The sequence below is a fragment of the Triticum dicoccoides genome, chromosome 6A, assembly GCF_002162155.2.
Source record: "Triticum dicoccoides isolate Atlit2015 ecotype Zavitan chromosome 6A, WEW_v2.0, whole genome shotgun sequence".
NCBI classification, from domain to species: domain Eukaryota; kingdom Viridiplantae; phylum Streptophyta; class Magnoliopsida; order Poales; family Poaceae; genus Triticum; species Triticum dicoccoides.
In genome coordinates this window covers 468,988,647-469,008,519 of record NC_041390.1, presented here as the reverse complement: position 1 = coordinate 469,008,519, position 19,873 = coordinate 468,988,647, and the positions used below count along the sequence as shown (strand labels likewise).

The 19,873-nt window shown below is 48.8% G+C and overlaps 4 protein-coding genes across 6 annotated transcripts; 3 read left to right on the top strand and 1 right to left on the bottom strand.

Annotated features, from left to right (window-relative positions):
- The first annotated feature begins 1,621 nt into the window (after positions 1 to 1,621).
- Positions 1,622 to 7,647, top strand: LOC119315915 (U-box domain-containing protein 33-like). The gene is made up of 14 exons (XM_037590355.1): positions 1,622 to 1,990; positions 2,072 to 2,193; positions 2,285 to 2,405; positions 2,492 to 2,505; positions 2,834 to 3,075; positions 3,250 to 3,434; positions 4,307 to 4,473; positions 4,550 to 4,684; positions 4,809 to 5,105; positions 5,264 to 5,431; positions 5,506 to 5,580; positions 5,651 to 6,106; positions 6,189 to 6,917; positions 7,020 to 7,647. Exons 1-14 carry the CDS (start codon positions 1,687 to 1,689, stop codon positions 7,215 to 7,217), a joined length of 3,213 nt encoding a protein of 1,070 aa, XP_037446252.1. The 5' UTR covers positions 1,622 to 1,686; the 3' UTR covers positions 7,218 to 7,647.
- LOC119317334 (APO protein 3, mitochondrial-like) lies at positions 2,431 to 9,503 on the bottom strand. Of its 2 annotated transcripts, XR_005153584.1 has the most exons (4): positions 9,059 to 9,503; positions 8,002 to 8,949; positions 3,242 to 3,284; positions 2,431 to 2,652 (listed from the first exon to the last, which is right to left on the bottom strand). XR_005153584.1 is itself a non-coding variant. In XM_037591767.1 (2 exons), exons 1-2 carry the CDS (start codon positions 9,457 to 9,459, stop codon positions 8,085 to 8,087), a joined length of 1,266 nt encoding a protein of 421 aa, XP_037447664.1. In that variant the 5' UTR covers positions 9,460 to 9,503; the 3' UTR covers positions 7,756 to 8,084. The 2 variants fall into 2 exon arrangements, 1 of the variants encoding a protein (XP_037447664.1); XM_037591767.1 differs by lacking the exons at positions 2,431 to 2,652; positions 3,242 to 3,284 and having other exon boundaries at positions 7,756 to 8,949.
- Positions 9,504 to 9,707: 204 nt separating this feature from the next.
- LOC119317335 (molybdopterin synthase sulfur carrier subunit-like) lies at positions 9,708 to 11,821 on the top strand. 2 transcript variants are annotated; one of them, XM_037591768.1, is made up of 2 exons: positions 9,708 to 9,908; positions 11,502 to 11,821. In XM_037591768.1, exons 1-2 carry the CDS (start codon positions 9,789 to 9,791, stop codon positions 11,796 to 11,798), a joined length of 417 nt encoding a protein of 138 aa, XP_037447665.1. In that variant the 5' UTR covers positions 9,708 to 9,788; the 3' UTR covers positions 11,799 to 11,821. The 2 variants fall into 2 exon arrangements, with proteins under 2 accessions (XP_037447665.1, XP_037447666.1); XM_037591769.1 differs by lacking the exon at positions 11,502 to 11,821 and having other exon boundaries at positions 9,711 to 10,226.
- Positions 11,822 to 16,118: 4,297 nt separating this feature from the next.
- LOC119317333 (aquaporin PIP1-1-like) lies at positions 16,119 to 19,049 on the top strand. Its single transcript, XM_037591766.1, has 4 exons — positions 16,119 to 16,689; positions 17,654 to 17,949; positions 18,221 to 18,361; positions 18,729 to 19,049. Exons 1-4 carry the CDS (start codon positions 16,353 to 16,355, stop codon positions 18,825 to 18,827), a joined length of 873 nt encoding a protein of 290 aa, XP_037447663.1. The 5' UTR covers positions 16,119 to 16,352; the 3' UTR covers positions 18,828 to 19,049.
- The last annotated feature ends 824 nt before the right edge of the window (positions 19,050 to 19,873 follow it).

The following is a 19,873-nucleotide window of genomic DNA, read 5'->3' as shown; positions in this document are numbered from 1 at the left end:
GACCGGTGAAAAAACGGAAAAAACATCTAAAGGCCGAAAATGTGTGTGAAAAAAAATACGAAGGAAGCGCCCAGAGCGGAACACGTGGCGGCGGCTGAGAGCGCGTCAAGTGGCGCGAGGCTGGGAGCGAGCGCTCTTTAGTTAGTGCCCATTAAATGATAGTACCAAATTGTGCGCTTGTTTTATTATGCACAGGAAATAAAAAGATTATTCGCATGAGATCGGAGTCGATATAAATTTTACCGTGACATCTAGTACAAATGATTTATATAATGCTATGGATTGAAACCCTGCCAGTCGAAGAACATGCAGAAGACATCCAACATACACTGGTTGGAAATCTTCTAAATCAAAGATTTATATAATGCTAAGGATTAAAACTATTTTAATTTTGTTGGAAATATTTTGAATCAAAGAGGCCCAATTAAGGTTGTGGTTGTGCTAGATTTTCTAGAGACCAATGGATTTTGGTGGGTCGACGGTAGCACGGGATCCCGCTTAGATCGAACAATGTCGTCTAGCCGTCCAACGTTGTGCATGGATCAACCAGTGGGGTTTACCTGTTGCAACAACGCACACTGGAAGGAGGAAATTGCACAACCCATCAACTATCATGGCCAATTTTTTAAACTAATACTTCGTGTTTGTTGCACAAAACAACACTTATTGGTGCAATTTGTTGCCGCTAGCTCTAATTCATCGTTTGAATGCCTAATGGATTGGTCCCGCTTATAAGTGTGCACGTGACAAAAAGTATGCCACACTAGTCGGCCAACCAAAGCTACAAGATTCCCCAAACTAGTGGTCAAAAAGTGCCAAAAATAATCCCAACCCAGTACTAGATAAAGGCATGATTTACTCTTTTTTTTGCATTTTCTAGAAAATATTGAATTTTGTAAAAAAAAATCTGGATGAACGAACTAAGCTACCAATATCTCCCAAATCTATGATTCAAATAAGTTGAATATTTTCCGGGCCATCACTGGGTCCATATATGATTCAGTTTTTTAAAACATTGTATTAAGAATCAAAAAATTGAATGAGCAACTATAGCTTCTTTTTTTTTTGCGGGTGAGCAACTATAGCTACCAATATTAATTGTTTTAGCTGGCGAGCTGATGTGACCATTAGAAATCGTGTCAACATAGTCATATGATGGATTGGAGCTAGCTGCAACGGATTACATCAATATGTGATGTTTTATGCAACAAAGGCAAAATACTCCCTCGGCTCCGAATTATAAGATCTTGCAAGTTTCTTTTCTAAACCAGATGCATATAGATGTGTTTTAGTGTGTTTCACTCATTTCAATCCTTATGTAGTCCACATTAAAATATCCCAAACGTCTTATAATTCGAAACAAAGGTGATACTAAATTATGTGCAAAATCGGCATCAGTGATTTGTGGTTTGTGCAATTTCCTCCGCTAGAAGAGAAGACGAGGTCGTTTTGCCCGGGGCGTACCAATGGTTGCTGTTGCTGGTAGCCTGGTAGCATCACAAGAATCTTTAAAAAAAAAATCGAAGCTCCACCCATCGAGGTGCGACCAACATTTGGTGGTTAGTTGAGTCCACCTGGCTGGCTCCACACGGCAACATGTTTTTGCTCTATCCTTAGAAACAGAAAGTCAGCGACCACCTGGAGTTGTTAAGTATACTGAGCACTGACCGAGTAGTAACCAAAATTATGTACTCATACAGCTCTCACACGGCTCTCTCATCGTCGGAGCCCAAGGAGGCGGCAATGGAGCGGGACGACGGCGACCACGAGACGTTTTGGAGCGCCCACTGCAGTCTCAGCTCATCGACGGGTGACGAGCGGGACGAGCAGCAGAGCTCCCCTGGCGCAGAGGGCGCGGTGTTCGTCGCGTTATCAGACGATGTCAACGAAGGGATGAGCACCTTGCTGTGGGCGATGAAGAACCTGGCCAAGGATGGATCTAGGGTTGTGATAGCTCATGTCCGTAGCCCCACACGATCGACCCACAAAAGTAAGCCGGCACTTCCCTGCATATTATCAGCAGGTGAATTTTGGGTTATCTTTTCTGATGTGTTTCAGTGGGGGGTAAAAGCTCATCATGGCAGCATGAGACCAGAAGAGGTCAGCAATCATAGAAACTTACAGCGGGACAAAACAGGGAAGAACATGGATGAATATGCCCTGACAGCGAAACGCGCGACAAAAGATCTAGAGGTTCAACTCAATTTCGGTCACCGGTCAATACCTTTCTACCTCCACTCGAATTCAGTTCAAGACTAACGTGGGACACACTCTACTATGCCAGATTGACTGTGATGAAGTGGTGATTGAGATGGACGATGTTGCGGAAGGACTCGCACAACTCATTGCTATTCATGGCATCACCAGGATTGTAATGGGAGCAGCTGCCGACCAACACTACTCAAGTACACATCACACCTGCCCAGCCCAATGCTTTTCCCCCAAAAGGGGTCTGCTGTTTTTCTCATGCCAATTTATGTTTCTTGAACAGGCAGCACCAGCACGGTGGACTAACTGTATTTTCAGTACATGCGGTCCTTTTTCGACACGGTATTTCAACATAGATACCAATTTACAAACAAAATCACCTTACCACAACAACTTTATTTATTTATTTGACACACGAGTAAAATTAAGTGATGAAGCGGCGGCCTGCAAGTAATGGAAAAGGGTATATATGAGTTAAATTATGATACCACTTCAAGGAACTTAACGTTAACGGATAACTCTGTATGTCCATTCTTTCAGATATCTTTTGTTCAGATTCATATATACTGCAATCCAATTCACTGTAATTTGCAAATTGTGCAACTCAGTGTAATTTGCAAATTGTATATATTACACTACTCTGTGTTTTAAATATAGAGACTGCATTTTCAAACTTTTTTTCCTAACAAGTAGTGAAATAAGGCTAAGGCAGGCTTCAATTAACAAACTTATGCACAATCTAATAATGTTCTCAACCTATAGGGAAATGAAAACACCGAAGTCCAAGACAGCGCTCAAGCTGATGGACACAGCAGCTCCATCATGCAAGATATGGTTTATCTGTGATGGGCATCTGATATGTACCAGGTAAAAGTAGAGCAAGGTCCATCCCGTGTCAGCAGTTTTACTACGTTATCCAGATTTTTGTATTTATACTTCTACATATTGATAGTATCTTCAAGTTTAGCCTAGGGACCAATTTATTGTGTTCTCACAGAACTCGTGCAAATGACTGAAAATCCACTAACCATACCTGTGCAGTTACAAGGAAAATCTTCTTGCAATATCCCCGTCACCTGTACAACGCACAACACCATCTTCAGTGTGCAGAATTTCGAGCCAGATGAGATCAATGGCACTGAAGAATGAAGAAGCAAGCTCAAAAGGATATAATTCAGCTTCATCGTTTGAATCACAAATGAGTGACTGGGATTTTTTGTTTGGAGGTGACTATCCTAAACATATTTATACTTTGTAGTGACTACTCTATGCCATTCTTGCAAATTGCAAAAACAGTTGTTCTGGATTATTATTTTTTAAATCTCGGTAGATGGTTTATCCTTACAACATCATATTATTGTATTACAAGAAAAAGGACCAAAATTTTGGTTTGTGGTTTCCATAGTTGGCCTTTTTTTTTACGCTGCATAGTTGGCCATTTAAAGAATCCGAAGGGTTCATGAATAAACTCGGAGATCTATGTTTAATCAATAGAACTGGCAATAATACAAAGTACAACATAATTTGTATATTTTTCATAAACTACATTCTTTACGTATGTTAAAATTGTTGAAGCTCAGAAGAGTCTACACCATAGAAATTAACCAACAAGATATGGGACGCTGTGGAGGTAGCAGATCACAACAACCATTTTTAGTTCTATGTGTGGAGAAAATGTTTCCTCATGTGAACAGAGTAAAAATTGTAGAGCTTCATGCACTAGCCAATGCAACCAAAAGTCCGAACTTATGGAAAGGGCTAGACAATTCACATATACACTTCAACGCCCCTCTCACGTGTGACGCGGGAAGACAACACGAATAGACTTAGAGGTATGGCTCAAGAGGCCTATACATGGACACAAAGGGGGGCAGCAGCAATTTTTGGATAAATTGCGAAAGTCAGGATTTGAACTCAAGACCTTAAGCTCTGATACCATGTTAGGCTTCATGCATTAGCCAACGCAACCAAAAGTCCAAACTTATGGAAAGGGCTAGACACACATATACACTTCAATGAAAATGATTTTGGTCATACTGTTTACCTTTTCTCCTTTAAAGGTAGTCAAGCTATTTATTTTTGTTATAATGAACTCCAGATTGGGAAAAGACCACTTATATCTCATCGAGGACAGATGATGCAGTCAGTATATCTGGAGCCACAACTTTACCTGTGATTATTGGTGATGCACACAAACTAAGACAAGTGAAACACTCTCCAACTTATGAATCTGATGGCATCCACTTGGTGCCTGAATGTCATATGGTATGGTCATCTGTGCTAAACCATTAATTTACTAAAGTAATTCATGTTATAATTCCTTGCTCATGGTATCATACAGGAAGAAGCATTAATTGTAGATGAAGAAACACATTTCGGACATCAGGAGGTGTACACTGTAGCTGAGCTGTGGAAGGGACATGACGAATCTAACAAATGTGACAAAGCCGCAGATCTGCTTTCAGCTCTTCAAAGAGTAAGCTTTGTTTCGTAGGTCCATGCTGCATATCCATAAGTAATGAAAGTAGCATCCCTTTTATAGACCAACCAAATTAGTTTCTCTTTTAGCCAAAAATAGTATGACAAGAATGTTCTTGCAGGCTAAAGTTTCAGAAGATACGTATCTTCATGAGGTGAACCAGCGGAAACAGATTGAGGAGATACTTACAATACAGAGGCTGGAGATTGACGAAATGAAAAGAAGACGCTATGCGTTACATGATGAACTACAGGATTCAAAGAAGCAGAAGCTCATGCTGGAACAGCATATCATTCAGATCGAGACTGCTAGAAAGGATAATGTAAAGGAGATTACTGACTTCTTTACAGAAAAATCGTGCGAGGAAACTAAGAAATGCCTAAAACTCGAAATGGATCTGCTTTCAGCACTCCAAAAAGTAAGAGTTTGCTCCAGGAATCTTTAGTACTCCCTCCGTTCAGAAATAAGTGATGCTGTTTTAGTTCAAAACTAAAACAACGTCACTCATTTCCAAAAGGAAGTAATAGTATAGTTCAACTTAGAAGTGCGTGAATAAAATTTAAACTATTATTGCAGGCCAGGGAGATGGAGAATCTGTACCAAAACGAGAAGGGGCAGCGGTTAGACATGGATGTGAAGATTACGAGACAGAGGGTGGAGATTGAAGAAACAAAGAAGCATCGTGATGAACTATATTATGAGCTAAAAGATTTAAAGGAACACATACTCAGGCTAAAAATAATTGTAAGTATGGAAGTATGTCTCTCAGCTGTCTGTTATGAGATCGTATAGAAAATCTGACTTAATCCTTTATTAAGGATGTGCAGGATGCGCCTGAAGAAACTAACAGAAGAAGAAGGGCTGAAAGAGATCTGCTCTCAGCTCTTGAAATGGTAAGATATTGCTTCATTGCTCCCAGTTACAAACTGCAGCTTCATAACTAAATGTGGATTGCTCTTATAGGTTAAAGAACTAGAGCATGGTATTTTGCGTGAGATGAGAAAGCGGAAAGCAGTGGAGGAGGCGCATGCAATTCGGGAGGAGGAAATTCAGGCAATGATACGACAGCTGGCAGATATAAATGCCAAATATATAAAGTCAGCCATAAAATTTCATGAACAAGAGCTTGAAAAGAGCAAACACTTTATCCAAGAAATTCAAGCAAAGTATGACAAGTCACTACATGAGAGAGATACTGCAGTAACAGAGGCTAAAGAATTGCGGCAAAAGAATAAGCATGGAGCCTTGGTGTTCTCACTATCTGAGCTGCAGCAAGCAACCAAATGCTTTGATATATCACTCAAGATTGGCGAAGGTGGATCTGGAAGAGTCTATAAGGGTTTCCTCCGAAACACGACTGTAGCTATAAAGTTGCTTCATTGTCAACGCCTTCAAGGACAACAAGAATTCCATCAAGAGGTAATTGAGATGACTTCTCCTGAATCATATTTTTGCTTTTATTCAAAAGAGTAGTAACATCATCATGGCATCGTCACTGCAGGTTGCTTTTCTCAGTACAGTGAGGCATCCTAACATCATGATGTTTATAGGAGCATGCCAAGAAGCTTCTGGTTCTGGCCTGGTGTACGAGTTCCTCCCAAATAGGAGCCTTGAGGAACATCTCTCTTGTAAGGAAAAGAAAAACACACCACCATTGACATGGCAAGTGCGCACCAGGATTATTGGGGAGATATGGTCGGCTTTGACGTTTATCCACTCCCACAAGCCTCTCCCCATTGTTCACGGTGATCTAAAGCCGGACAATATTCTTCTTGACGCTAATTTTGTGAGCAAGTTGAGAATCTGCCAGGTTTCGAAAAATCCAAGGGCCACAAAGAACACTAAGGATCCCAAGTTCTTAACCACTGGGGAACTCACCCCACAGTGCGATGTGTACTCCTTTGGCATTATCATCCTACGCCTGCTGACAGGAAGGTCATCGCAAAAGATCGTTGTGACTGTAGAAAAAGCGATGGAGAAGGGGCACCTGCATTCCATTATCGACGATTCCGCAGGGAGCTGGCCATACCAACAGGCCGACCAGCTTGCGCGTGTTGGACTGAGATGCACCAACTTGAGTGGGAAGCGCCAACCAGATCTTATAGAGGGGGTGTGGGGAGAGCTCGAGCCACTGATGAAGGCCGCCTCCTGGAACGCTGGGCGGCCATCCTTTGCAGCTTCGTCAGATGACACACACACACCATCCAGCTTTGTCTGTGCAATCTCTCAGGTTAGTAAGGATTCACAAACTGCATCGTAATTTAATGTCTTAGTAGTAGAGACTAGAGAAGCATCTGAACTTACCAACTTTTGGTTGATGCACGGTGAACAGGAGGTGATGCGTGACCCCCAGATTGCAGCAGATGGGTTCACATACGAAGCTGAAGCTATCAGAAGGTGGCTCGACAGTGGACACGACACGTCGCCGATGACGAACCTGAAGCTCAAACACTGCGATCTCACCCCAAACAGAGCGCTCCATTCGGCAATTCTCGAGTGGCAACAGCAGCAGAAGAAGCACGGGACATGACTACATGAGGATCTGTCAGACTGTCACGAACTGCATCCGATTCATGAAGGAGTACATTCATCTCGGCCTCGGATGTAAGCTGTTAACAGATAGTTTAGACCTAGGTATATACGCAAGCAAAACCGATCCATTCATTCCCCTCCCGCGGTGGCGGCGGCTAGGGTGAAGCTTCCTTCCCTCGAGGCTCTGCCGATGAGCCCGTGGACTCACCTCCTCTCTGTCTGCCGCTCCAGCGGCCAGCGGTAGGGAGGGAACTCAAATGTGAGATTCAGAGAAAAAACTATTTGCATGTGTGGAAAGATAAAAACCAAACAGATCCCTAGTTATGCCTTTGGACTAGCTCACTATTGTTGAGAAAACCATCACACTTGCATGATTCACTTCCTTGGCTGAGAAAACTATCAAGAAACCAAAAAAGTTAACCAGCAATATTGACCCCAATTCAAAGTATGCAAACACTCTTACTAACATGGGAGAATTTTGTCCTGAGAACCTATAGGAGAAAAAACCAACGATGTGGCTGACAAAACCGGAGATAAAATATATCAATACATCTCAGGGTTGTATTATGAACGGCTTTGAAACTTGGAGGGTGAAATTTGAACCAAAGTAAAGTTGAGGGTTGTAAAGTAAACCCTAAGACAAGTTCAGGGGGTAATGCAGACTTCTCTCCCCAGACTTAGATGAAAACTAAGGAAAAACAAACATGCCCTGAAGAAACAAACATGCCCTGAAGAAATAGCATCGGCAACCCTCAAAAGAAAAAAAGCATCGGCATCCTGACCATTTCAACCTTGTGCAGCTCCGACATGCAGGCGAACTCAAAAACATGCACGAGCACCAGGCACCGCAATGCCAATCTGAGTATCAGGCAACGAGGTCGTACTCGTCGCGTGCGGGCGGCACAACGTCCAGCCGCATCATGCTCCTGTACTGCACCGGTACTGGCGCGCCCGCACGCACGCAGAGCTCTACCACGGCCGGGGCCTTGCCATAGTACCTCTTGAGCTCGTTCGCGAGAGGCACACTGTCGCCAGCTGGGTCGCGGACGTGCCAGACATGGTTCAGGGGGACGATGTCGTCTACTGTGGCTTCCTGCCACGCGTGCTGGCCATCCCGCTGCTGGTGCTTGCTAGCCTTGCACATCCTCACCTTGTGGCCCTTGGGCCCGACCTGCACATCTGGGCAGTACCCGCAGGTGACCACACCGTACTTCCTCATCAGCCTCGCTGCGCCTGACCGCATATCCAGCCAGGACTGCAGCGTCCTGGAGCTCATCTCTCTCACAGCGATCTCTTCTTCTGTCCGGTTACCGACATAGGCTGTACAAGCAGAACTCGTTTGAGGCGGCGGGGATGGATAAGACCAAGCTTCAGGTGATGTTTCTGCTTCTGAGGAGCCGTCTTCATCGTCCAGCTCAAAGTCTGCAATCCTGCCGTCGATTGAGTAAACTGGCCTCGTCCTCCTCTTGGTTGGGTAACGCTCGACGTCGACACCGGCCTGGATGCATAGCTCCAGGATGGCCGGGAGCCTCGGGACGACGTACTTCTCCTTGTGCACCACCCTGGGCTTCCCAACGCGATCAAACAGGTGGTAGCAGTATGGGAAGCCGAGGACGTCCCGTACCGTCCCTGGCCGCCACACGTGCAAGGAGTTCCTCGACGCGCTGTTGGGGCCCTCACACGTCCTGATCTCATGCCCGACGTCACCGATGTGCACCTCCGAGCAGAACCTGATCAGACACTTGACACCGTTACTCCTACCACCATGCTGAATCCACCAGACCATGGCTGCGCAAAGCGAATTACATTGTCATTGGGGTGTGCATGTTTTCCTTTTACCTGCATCGCTTCACCGGGATGGCAGCATCGCCTTTGACAAGGCTGGCGAGGCCGCTGAGGAGCCTCTCCCTTGCTCTGTGCACCCGATGCGCAACCTCGACGAGGTGCGGCACGAGAAGGCCGTTGGCGGGTGGGTGCTCCAGCACGCGGCACGGGGCCTCCTGCCGGGCCTGTCTCTCCTCCTTGGCCCTCCGGATGAGGACCTTCATCGGCGTCACGTACGGCTTCCTCTCCCACTTCCTCCCGGGCCGGGGCACGTCGGCGTACGGGATCTCTTCTTCCTGTGGCTCCCTGCCCCCGTGCAGCCATCGCGTCCACGCTCTGAGAGGACGCACAGACCTCACCAGCGGTTCAGCTCCCCCACGCACGACGCGCCGAGCCAAAAGCCCAGCCGGTGGCATTTCATCGAACACGTTGCCCTCAGCGCAGATGCGCCGCCGGTTAGAAGCCGAGACAAAAGGCGATTTGACGAGCAGCGAACTGGCGCGCGTGCTCGAGTTTCGCCGGCGGGGCTCCTGCGGCGGCGACAGGCGGACGTGCGTGTTGTGTTGGGGTCCGGCGAGCGGCGTGGTGGCGCCGGCCCGTAGTCCGGAGGGCAGCAATCAGAAGTGCGAGGGGTATTTTGGTCAGTGCAACCACTTGGTTGGCTCCTTCCCCCGCCTCCGTCGTGGTCATATCCCGTAGTCGTACCCCAGAGTCCAGAAAAATACGGTCTCCTCCTCCTCTCCTCATGCTTCCGGACGCTGCTCCCGGGGACGACCCCGCGGCCGGATCAGCGGAGGCGGCGGAGAAGGTGAGGGTGAAGGTGCTGTTCTTCGCCCGCGCGCGGGATCTGACGGGCGTCGCGGAGGTCTCCGTGGAGGTGCCCTCCGGGAGCACCGCGGGGGAGTGCCTCGGCCGGGTGCTGGCCTCGTTCCCCAAGCTGGACGAGATCCGCCGCTCCATGGTGCTCGCGCTCAACGAGGAGTACGCGCCCGAGTCCGCCCCCGTCGCCGACGGGGACGAGCTCGCCATCATCCCGCCAATCAGCGGCGGCTGACTGAAAATGAAGAAAAAGAAAGAAAGAAAGGTCGTCTTCTTTCTTCAATACTTGTCTTTGCTTCCTGATCAATGTGCACGCTGAATAATACTAGTAATAAAGTTGCGATGTTCGCTGACATTTGTGTTCTCGAATCATCAATCATGTTGATGAATAACACTCCAGCGACTGAGAAGATACAGAAAGCATGCTCGTGTAGTTGTTGTATATGACAGTATATCGCCTGCTGGTATTAGATGCTGGCTGACTGATCATGGTTGCTCCCCAAAAATGGTTTCAACGTTCACAACACAGTTGATCAATAGCCAGTGAAACTACAACAGAAAACCTTTTTTCTCCAGTACGCACGAGAGTGCGTACTATATATTATACTCCCTCCGTTCCTAAATATTTGTCTTTCTAGACATTTCAAATGACTACTACATACGGATGTATGTAGACATATTTTAAAGTGTAGATTCATTCATTTTGCTCCGTATGTAGTCATTTGTTGAAATGCCTAGAAAGACAAGTACTCCGTATTTAGGAACGGAGGGAATAGAAGAGACAAGGGGGTAAAGAGCCCCTCCACTTTGGGTTTACATACACATATATACACCCAACTCCACTTAATCTATTACATATTGCTAACTCCTCGCGTCATTGCCCACCGCTAGAGCCGCAAAGAAGCTTTCCACGTCGGCTTTGATGATGCCTGACGTCCTCCACGCTCTGCCCTCCTCCTCTATACGGCGTAGTACTTCTCCTACCGATGGTGTTGCACCATCGAAACACAATCGAGTTGCGGTGCTTCCACAGTTTCCACATGACAAGGAGGACGAGGGTGCGAATGTCTTTTCCTTCACCTTTGTTTCCACCCTTGGCTGGGCACCACTCGGTCAGCCTTGTGTCCCCGTTTGGTATCCACTCTTGCTTGTTCATCGCCATGCATATCCGTGACCATATCTCTCTCGAAAAAACGCATTGGGCGAGTATGTGGTCTATGGTCTCCTCCGCTTGGTCGCAAAACGGGCAAGCGTCTTGGTGGTCCAGCCCACGCCGTGCTAATCGGTCTGAGGTAGCTGAATCCTTTAAAAGGGATTTGTCTGAATGAAGAGACTAACAGAAGAAGAAGCCCTAAAAGAGATCTGCTCTCAGATGTTTCTTCATTGCTCCCGGTCACAAACTGCAACTTCATAACCAAATGTGAATTGCTCTTATAGATCATTAAAGACCTAGAACATCAGGTGCATGCCTTTTATCTAAAAAAAGACCTAGAACATTGGTTTCTGCATGAGATGAGAATGCGGGAAGCGACAGCAATGGAGGAGACACTTGCAATTCAGAAGGATGTAACTCAGGATGAATTCTTTGACAGCAATGGAGGAGACACTTGTAATGCGGGATCTGACGGGCATCGCGGAGGCCTCCGTGGAGGTGCCCTCCGGGAGCACCGCTGGGGAGTGCCTCGGCCGGGTGCTGGCCTCGTTCCCCAAGCTGGACGAGATCCGCCGCTCCATGGTGCTCGCGCTCAACGAGGAGTATGCGCCCGAGTCCGCCCCCGCCGCCGACGGGGACGAGCTCGCCATCATCCCGCCAATCAGCGGCGGCTGGCCCAGACTGAAAATGAAGAAAAAGAAAGAGAGAAAGAAAGAAAGGTCTTCCTCTTTCTTCAATACTTCTTGTCTTTGCTTCCTGATCAATGTGCACGTTGAATCATAGTAATAAAGTTGCGATGTTCTCTAGCATTTGTGTTCTCGAATCACCAATCATGTTGATGAATAGTACTCCAGCGATTGAGAAGATACACAGAGCATGCATGATTGACGATTTTCTTCTCAGATTGAGTATGATTCTCAATCTGAGAAGATACACAAAGCATGCTCGTGTAGTTGCTGTATGCGACAGTATATCGCCTGCTGGTATTAGATGCGACTGACTGACCGATTGTTGCTCCCAAAAATGGTTTCAGTGTTCACAATATAGTCGATCAATAGCCAGTGGAACTACAACAGAAAACCTAACTGAATCCTTTAAAAAGGATATGTCTGAAGAAACTAACAGAAGAAGAAACCCTGAAACAGATCTGCTCTCGGATGTTTCTTCATTGCTCCCGGTTACAAACTGCAACTTCATAACCAAATGTGAATTGCTCTTATATAGATTATAAAGACCTTGAGCATCGGGCATATGCCTTTTATATCTAAAAGAAGACCTAGAACATTGGTTTCTGCATTAGATGAGAAGGCGGGAAGTGGCAGCAACAGGAGGAGACACTTGCAATTCAGAAGGATGTAACTCGGGATGTATTCTCCATTTCATGAACAATACTTTTGCTATGCTCCATTCAAACAGAAACAGCCGTGCCTGCAAACAAGAGTAGCCGCTTTCAGAATTTTTAGAAGGAAGACACTAGGATTCCTGGTTTTCAGGTAGGCGCGTGCACTGGCATTTGGAACACCGCACTGGCCGTCTAATCCCACCAGGCAATAAATGATCAGGTTGGTTTGAACCTTGTATGATGAGCTCGTCGACCACATGCGATTTGGTTATGTCATTTTCATTCGAAAGGATTGCACACATTTGATTAATGACATTAGTCCAAACGATGCAGTTGAGCCAGTCATACATTCGTAAACCTCAAGTAATATTATGTTTGCAGCATTTGATCCTGGAGATTCAATCCACTCTACGTTACCACCTGGCATCCGCAACTGCAGGACGCCGCAATCAATCACGTCATTGCCATGCCTAGGTGTAAAGAGGATTCCATCCCTAGCTGTGCCATGGCAATGGCAATGGCAATGGCATGGGGCCTCCGAATTGCCGGATCCTCTGCACAATTTCTGCGAGAGCTTCTTGTTTCAGAGCGACAACTTCTTCCCTTACAAGAGGACGAACGATGACAAGCGCAGTGCAGCTCATCGCTTTGCTGCCGTTGCAACTTTACTCTCTCTCCCTCCGGATTCGTGTTGCAGTAGTACAAGTTGCATTGCAGCGCGACACCTAGCTGGGGCCGGGCCCTTGGATCATGGTGGCTTTTGACTCTCTCAACCTCAAAGTGAGCGGCAGGCCGGTCGTTCTTTTCGGGTGAATTGCACTGCCCGTTTCGATGCGATGCGATGCGATGCGACGCAATGCTCGCCGGGAAAGCTTACCGGATGAAGAAGCAAAGTGGCTATTGGGTTCAAAATGTTACATCACCCCACCGTGCAAGTGCAACTAAAGCCTTGTCACAGGTCTGGCAGGGGATACGCTGATACTAGCGATCTAGTAAATGATCTTATAATTTTTTACAGAGGAAGTAGGTAATACTAGTCGTGCGAGGCCATGCTGAATCATCGACGACAGAAACGTTAAACTCCGCGCTGTGAGAGCCACAGCAGGTATTGCTGTGCTTATTACCGTGTTGATCGAGGAAACAGTGTCATCACTCATCAGGGCCACAAAAGGAGTGAGAATCCGGTAACGGGGAAAAGAGGGGGCCAGCGCTCACCACAAGGGGGGCCACGTATGCACGTACGAAACGAACGAACGAACGAATGTAAATACACGAGGGCATCTCCAGCCGTTGGCCCCTCAGGAGGAGCAAAAAATCGCCTCCTGGGAACGCACCGGCGCTAAACCGCACACTCGAGGCGTGATGTTCCCCAATCGCGGCCCCTCACGGGTTTTTAAAATGTTCAAATTCGGCGCAAACACAACGCAAACACGGACGAGTTCGTTCAAATTTAAACATATTTTACAAAAAAAGAAAAAAAAAACTACCGCGTGCTATCCCCGCCGTCTCCCTCGCCGCCCGCCCACGCGGTTCTACAAGCCGAGGAGGCTGTAGAACCGCGTGTAGTCACCGCCGCCGCCGTCGTCGTCGTCGTCGTCGCCCCCGCCTACGCCTACGCCGTCCCTGCTGCATCCCTCCTCCGGTTGGCGCGGCGGGTTGGACGGTCCGAGGGCGTCGTCATCGTCGCTATCGAGGACGATGACATCGTCCCCGTCCTCGCGCCCGCGTTTGCGGGCGGCGATCTCCTCCAGGGCCCGGCGCTGCCGGACCATCTCCTCGCGCACGTAGTCGTCGCGCGACCACCGCATGGCGTCCTCGTCGGAGAAGCCGCGCCGGGCTATCTCCTCGTACTCCGGGGGGAGGCTGGACTCCACCTTGGGCTCGACGAGGGCGCCGGAGCTGCGGGTACGCGCGCTGACAGGCGTGTCCTGGGGCTCCGGCTTGACGGGACGAAGGTGGAGGCAGGGAGAGCCGCTGGAGCTGCGGGTACGCGCGCTGACAGGCGTGTCCTGGGGCTCCGGCTTGACGGGGCGGAGGCGGAGGCAGGGAAAGCCGCTGGAGCTGCGGGTACGCGCGCTGACAGGCGTGTCCTGGGGCTCCGGCTTGACGGGGCGGAGGCGGAGGCAGGGAGAGCCGCCGGATGAGGAGGAGGACGCCCCGGTCTCCATGCGCCTCGGCGTCCAGGAGCTTCCCCGGCGGCGTGAGAAGGACGGGGGAGCGGGATACTCGAGGCGCGGCGTGTTGCCGCCCTCGATGTACTCGAGGACGGCCTCCAACGTGCGGCCGGGCACGCCCCACCATCGGCGCCGGGCATCGGAGTTGAGCCTGCCGGAGGGCACGACGCCGTTGGTGGCCTCGAGCTGCTCGGCGTGACGGCGGCGGAAGTAGGGCTCCCAGAGCGGGCTGTCGGGGACGTACCGTGGCCCCTCCCTCGCCGCCCGCGGCAGGGACGCGCGGATGCGTGCGATCTCCGCACGCCGCGTCGCCCCGGTGGGTGGTGGTGGCACCGGCACGCCGCCGGCGCTGATCCTCCAAGCCCCGGACACCCGCATGTCCGGCGGGACCGGGTACTCGGCCTCGAAAAGGAGGCGAGCCTCGTCCTCTTGCAGATGACGGCGCCCGAATCCGTTCGCCGCCGCGCCGTCGTCTGGGAAACGCTCGGCCATGCTTTCTCAACTGGTGACGGCAAGAGGAGGAAAGGGGAAGAAATGAGCGCGTCGTCGGTGGATGATCGGGGTGAACCTCTCCGGCGCGTTTGCAGTCGGCTTTTATAGGCGGAGGCGCCGCGTGGTAGGCTTGGCCGGCGCGTTACGCGTGGCGTGATTGCGTGGTGGCCGAGGGACGCGCCGTCTAGCCTTCACTGCGCCGCCCGTGAGGCATCAATAGAGGCTGGTCGGCGCGGCAGCGCGCGGCAGCTTTGGCATTGAATCGCCGCGGGAAACGAGGCGATGATGACGACGAAGGGGCGAGAAGAGGGTAGAGTCGCTGACGCGGTGGGCCTGCGGCTCTTTGCGCCAAAAACGATTCGCCCGGCGCCCCCGAGCGACCCCCAGCGCGCCGGGTTCGGGTTGGGTCCGCCGGCGCCAATTTCAGCCCGAGCCGACGAAAACTGGACTTTTGAGGGTGTGACTGGACCGATTTTTTAGTGCCGGCGGACGAAAAGACGCCTGGGAGGCCTTTTTGGGGTCGCGGCTGAACATGCCCTGAGGCACCTACTACTGTGGTAAGTCCCATCGCTGTCTTTGTTTTTGTGCTAGTGCTCCTTGTCCTCCCCACTCCCCTGCTGGAGGATTGATCGATGGCTTTGGTGGGCCCCGGACAGAACAAAAGCCAAAGCAAAGAATCCTTGGAAGCGAGGAAAAAGCCCAGCTAATAAAGATTAAGTGGAGCAAAAGAATGCACTAAGCAAGGGAGAATCTAAGAAATTTACCAAGAAGCAACAGAAAATGGACGTCACACTCGGCTCACACAGTACTACTCCTACAACCGAAGCACAGCTCTTCATCAGATTACCATGGCGGAGCATTTCTTTGTACTCCTTTCGTAATATATTCTTCGATTCTATGCTTTCTGCTGTATTATTTGTAAATATGTTATGCTCTGATCATATATTGATGAAACAATGATGCTTAGTGCAGACAAACGGAGCGGAGAAAGAAGCGCTGGAATTGGATAAGCTCGGAGACAAACAATAAAGCGGAAAAGGCACCCGACGCAACCAAACTACTACCACTGCACTGCACTCCATTGGACTGCCCCACTCGACACCCCCGTGCTCCACCCTCATCACCCTCCCCGACCCTTTCCAGAACCACCTTCCTCACAGTGCCGCCCTCACTCACTCTGTCACTCACCCCCGCTCCTGCCTTTATAGCTCGCTTGCACTCCACCACCTCACGGTCACAGCTCACAACACACCCACCGCCGCCGCTGCCTCAACGTCCCCTTCCCGGAGCAGCAGCCAGCCAGAGAGCAAGCGAGAGAGAGAGAGGGCAATGGAGGGGAAGGAGGAGGACGTGCGGCTGGGCGCCAACAGGTACTCGGAGCGGCAGCCCATCGGGACGGCGGCGCAGGGCGGCGGCGACGACAAGGACTACAAGGAGCCGCCCCCGGCTCCCCTATTCGAGCCCGGGGAACTCAAGTCCTGGTCCTTCTACCGCGCGGGCATCGCCGAGTTCATCGCCACCTTCCTCTTCCTCTACGTCACCGTGCTCACCGTCATGGGCGTCTCCAGGTCCCCCTCCAAGTGCGCCACCGTCGGCATCCAGGGCATCGCCTGGTCCTTCGGCGGCATGATCTTCGCGCTCGTCTACTGCACCGCCGGCATCTCAGGTCTCCCTCCACAGCCTTCTCTCTCTCTCTCTCCCTCCCCTCTTCTTGGCTTGCTACATACGTACTCCTGGCTGTTTGTTGCTTCACAGGAGCTGAAGCAGCTGTCAGTTAGTACTGTGCCTTTTTGTTGTTATTGTACGCAACGCATCTAGATTCTAGAGTGTTTTGTCTTCCAAAAAGTGAAATGGGTTGCGTGTCCAACCTACAATAATCCTTCCTCTCCCTTCACTTTATTAAACAGTTGTAAAAACATTTTTCTTTAATTATGGAGTTCCATTTTACTTAAAAGAAATTTATGGAGTTCCATCATGACTGCGTTATATCATCAAGATGAACATACATATGATCTTTCTTTCAAAAATTCATAAATTTAAAATTAAAGTAATAAGGTAAGATAGAGAATTTAGGGTCCCTACGCGGCCATGTGCACAAAATCTGTGTCTTTGTTTTGTAGTAGCAGCCATAGTTTTAGACATTTCATCGGCAAACTGTACTGCTGCAGTATGTAAACCCAGTTTTATTTTGCAAAGGCACAATTCACAACTAAAGGATGCTACCAGAGCTCATCTTTTGATGCAGCGCTTCTGTAATGTCCAAATCTAGATATTCAAACCTCAAAAGGTCAAAGGTGCACATGAAAAGCACCATTTTTGTTACTCGATCTGATTCGGTTTCGCTTGGAGACGAGTGACCAATATGCAGTAATATTTCATAAAATTCGTTTGCTGAAACTCTGCTACGGCCAACACATTATTTAGTAGTCATTAAACCACTTTTATTGTCAAATTGTACAATGTCTCTCAGTAAATGTTGTGGTCCAGTTCTCACTACTTACTGCTCCTGAATCTAGATTCTGCCTGGTTAATCTCAAAATATCAAATTGTCAGAGAACAAATATGATGTAACAATAAAAGCACTACCAGAGTCGAGGACACTGCTAATCTCTATTGTGATACAATGACAGGAGGACACATCAACCCAGCGGTGACTTTTGGGCTGTTCTTAGCCAGGAAGCTGTCCCTGACCAGGGCCATCTTCTACATAATTATGCAATGCCTAGGGGCCATCTGTGGAGCTGGAGTGGTGAAGGGCTTCCAGCAGGGTCTGTACATGGGCAACGGTGGCGGCGCCAATGTAGTCGCCAGTGGTTACACCAAGGGCGATGGCCTTGGCGCTGAGATCATTGGCACCTTCGTCTTGGTCTACACCGTTTTCTCTGCTACTGATGCCAAGAGGAATGCCAGAGACTCCCATGTTCCTGTAAGTACTCTACACTTCTACTCCACCAGTTCTGTTTTATATGTGATGCTACATGCTAGCAATGCCTTAGTTATTAGCTGGGTAGTTTGTACCGAATAGCAATGAACTGATGTGCTGATGTGATTACAATGAACTGACGCGCTTGTAACTTACATTCTCTGGTTCATCTTGCTTGCTCCAGTGAATTGTGTGTCTAGTCATCTCATTATGATTTTTCTAAGTGTTTTGGTACATATCGTAACATTTTTCCATCCGTTGCTTGTGAAAACAGATCCTGGCCCCTCTGCCGATTGGGTTCGCGGTGTTCCTGGTCCACCTGGCCACCATCCCCATCACTGGCACCGGCATCAACCCAGCGAGGAGCCTTGGCGCTGCCATCATCTACAACAGGGACCATGCCTGGAATGACCATGTGAGTGAAACCCCACTCTCACCTACTTGCCCTTTTCAGCAAATAGTTCCACTAACAATGAAACTGCCTCCAGACGAACATATCAAATGCAATCGGCACTTCCATGCCATGGTGGGGCATATTAGTTGATAGTTAGTGCACAATGTTCTGGGTAGTCTGAGCTCATCAGGTGTTGCATGTAACCAACCACAATTAATCATAGAATTAACAACCTCAATGATGCTAACATAGTGGCACGTTATCGTTTAATAAGTAAGCTATGGGATATGGTGTAGCAACTCAATCTGTTTTCTCATGCCTCACCTATCAATACCAGAGGCTATATATACCTGAAAAACTTCATTCCTAAGCTAGTTTGATTTTGCAGTGGATCTTCTGGGTGGGCCCCTTCGTGGGCGCTGCCCTGGCGGCCGTGTACCACCAGGTGATCATCAGAGCAATTCCCTTCAACAAGAGCAGGTCCTAAGCCGCCTCGCCTCCGCTACCAAAAGCTGATCCGAAATAACGAGCTTCTTTGTGATGTCTTGTTTCAAGCGCCTAGTATCGCATCCGCCGTCGATTCTCCTGAAGATGTTCTCTCCTGACTGAATCCAGACTTGTGTGTGTTAAGACTCCGGTGTGACAGTTGTGTGTGTTCTCATTGTGGAAGATTTAATAAGTTATAATTTGTTGCTGTAGTTTCCCTATAGCTGCTCCCGTGTTTGTGTCTGGAATGTTGACAACGATGCTAATATAAGATTGTCCTAGCTGATAGTTAACCTAAACTAAAGCAAGGAAAACAGAAATTACCGAGATCCTAAGCCACCGAAACTAGATGAAAACAGTAAGAAAAAACAAAAAGGAGAGAAGGTTTTGCTCTGAATCGAGTGATGCTATGGCCTATGGCCAATGAGAGAAATGAACCCCCACTGGCCAACTCTTCGGAAACAGATGATTGAGATCAGCACGCCCGAGGTTTGCGGGTTGGAGAAGTTTTCTCCGTTTCATTTGAATCCGCGAGGGCTGCAACGAACGGTAGTGGTGGTTGTTGGAGCTGTTGCTTTGGTGGATGGTGGGGACAAGTATGAAGATGGAGATGAGGATGGTTGATTGACGGTGTAAAGGCCGGCCGGCCGATAGTGCGCGCTCGACCTCTACGCCACGGCACATGGCTTGTCCCTGTCCGTTCAACGTCTGAATTCCAAAGGCGCCAAAACACCCTTTCGGAAGCCAAGGTCTAGCGCGTAGGCGGCTAGAGCATCCCCACTGAGGTGAAACTGGGAAGAGAATGCCATGCCTCAGAATTGTGCCAGTCTGGGCCAAAATTGTTGGTTGCCTCTCGGAGCATTCCACTTCATGTCAAATGAGGTTCAAACTGCTGAAGTTGCTTGTGCCTGAGCATGGTTCCTCCAGGCTCCAGTGTGAGGCGGGGCATCTTTCTCCTTGTATTTCTGATGTACTCCCTCTGTGTTAGTTAGGAAGAATGAGATTGCACGAATCGATAATTATTGATTGTGAGCATGGTGCACATAT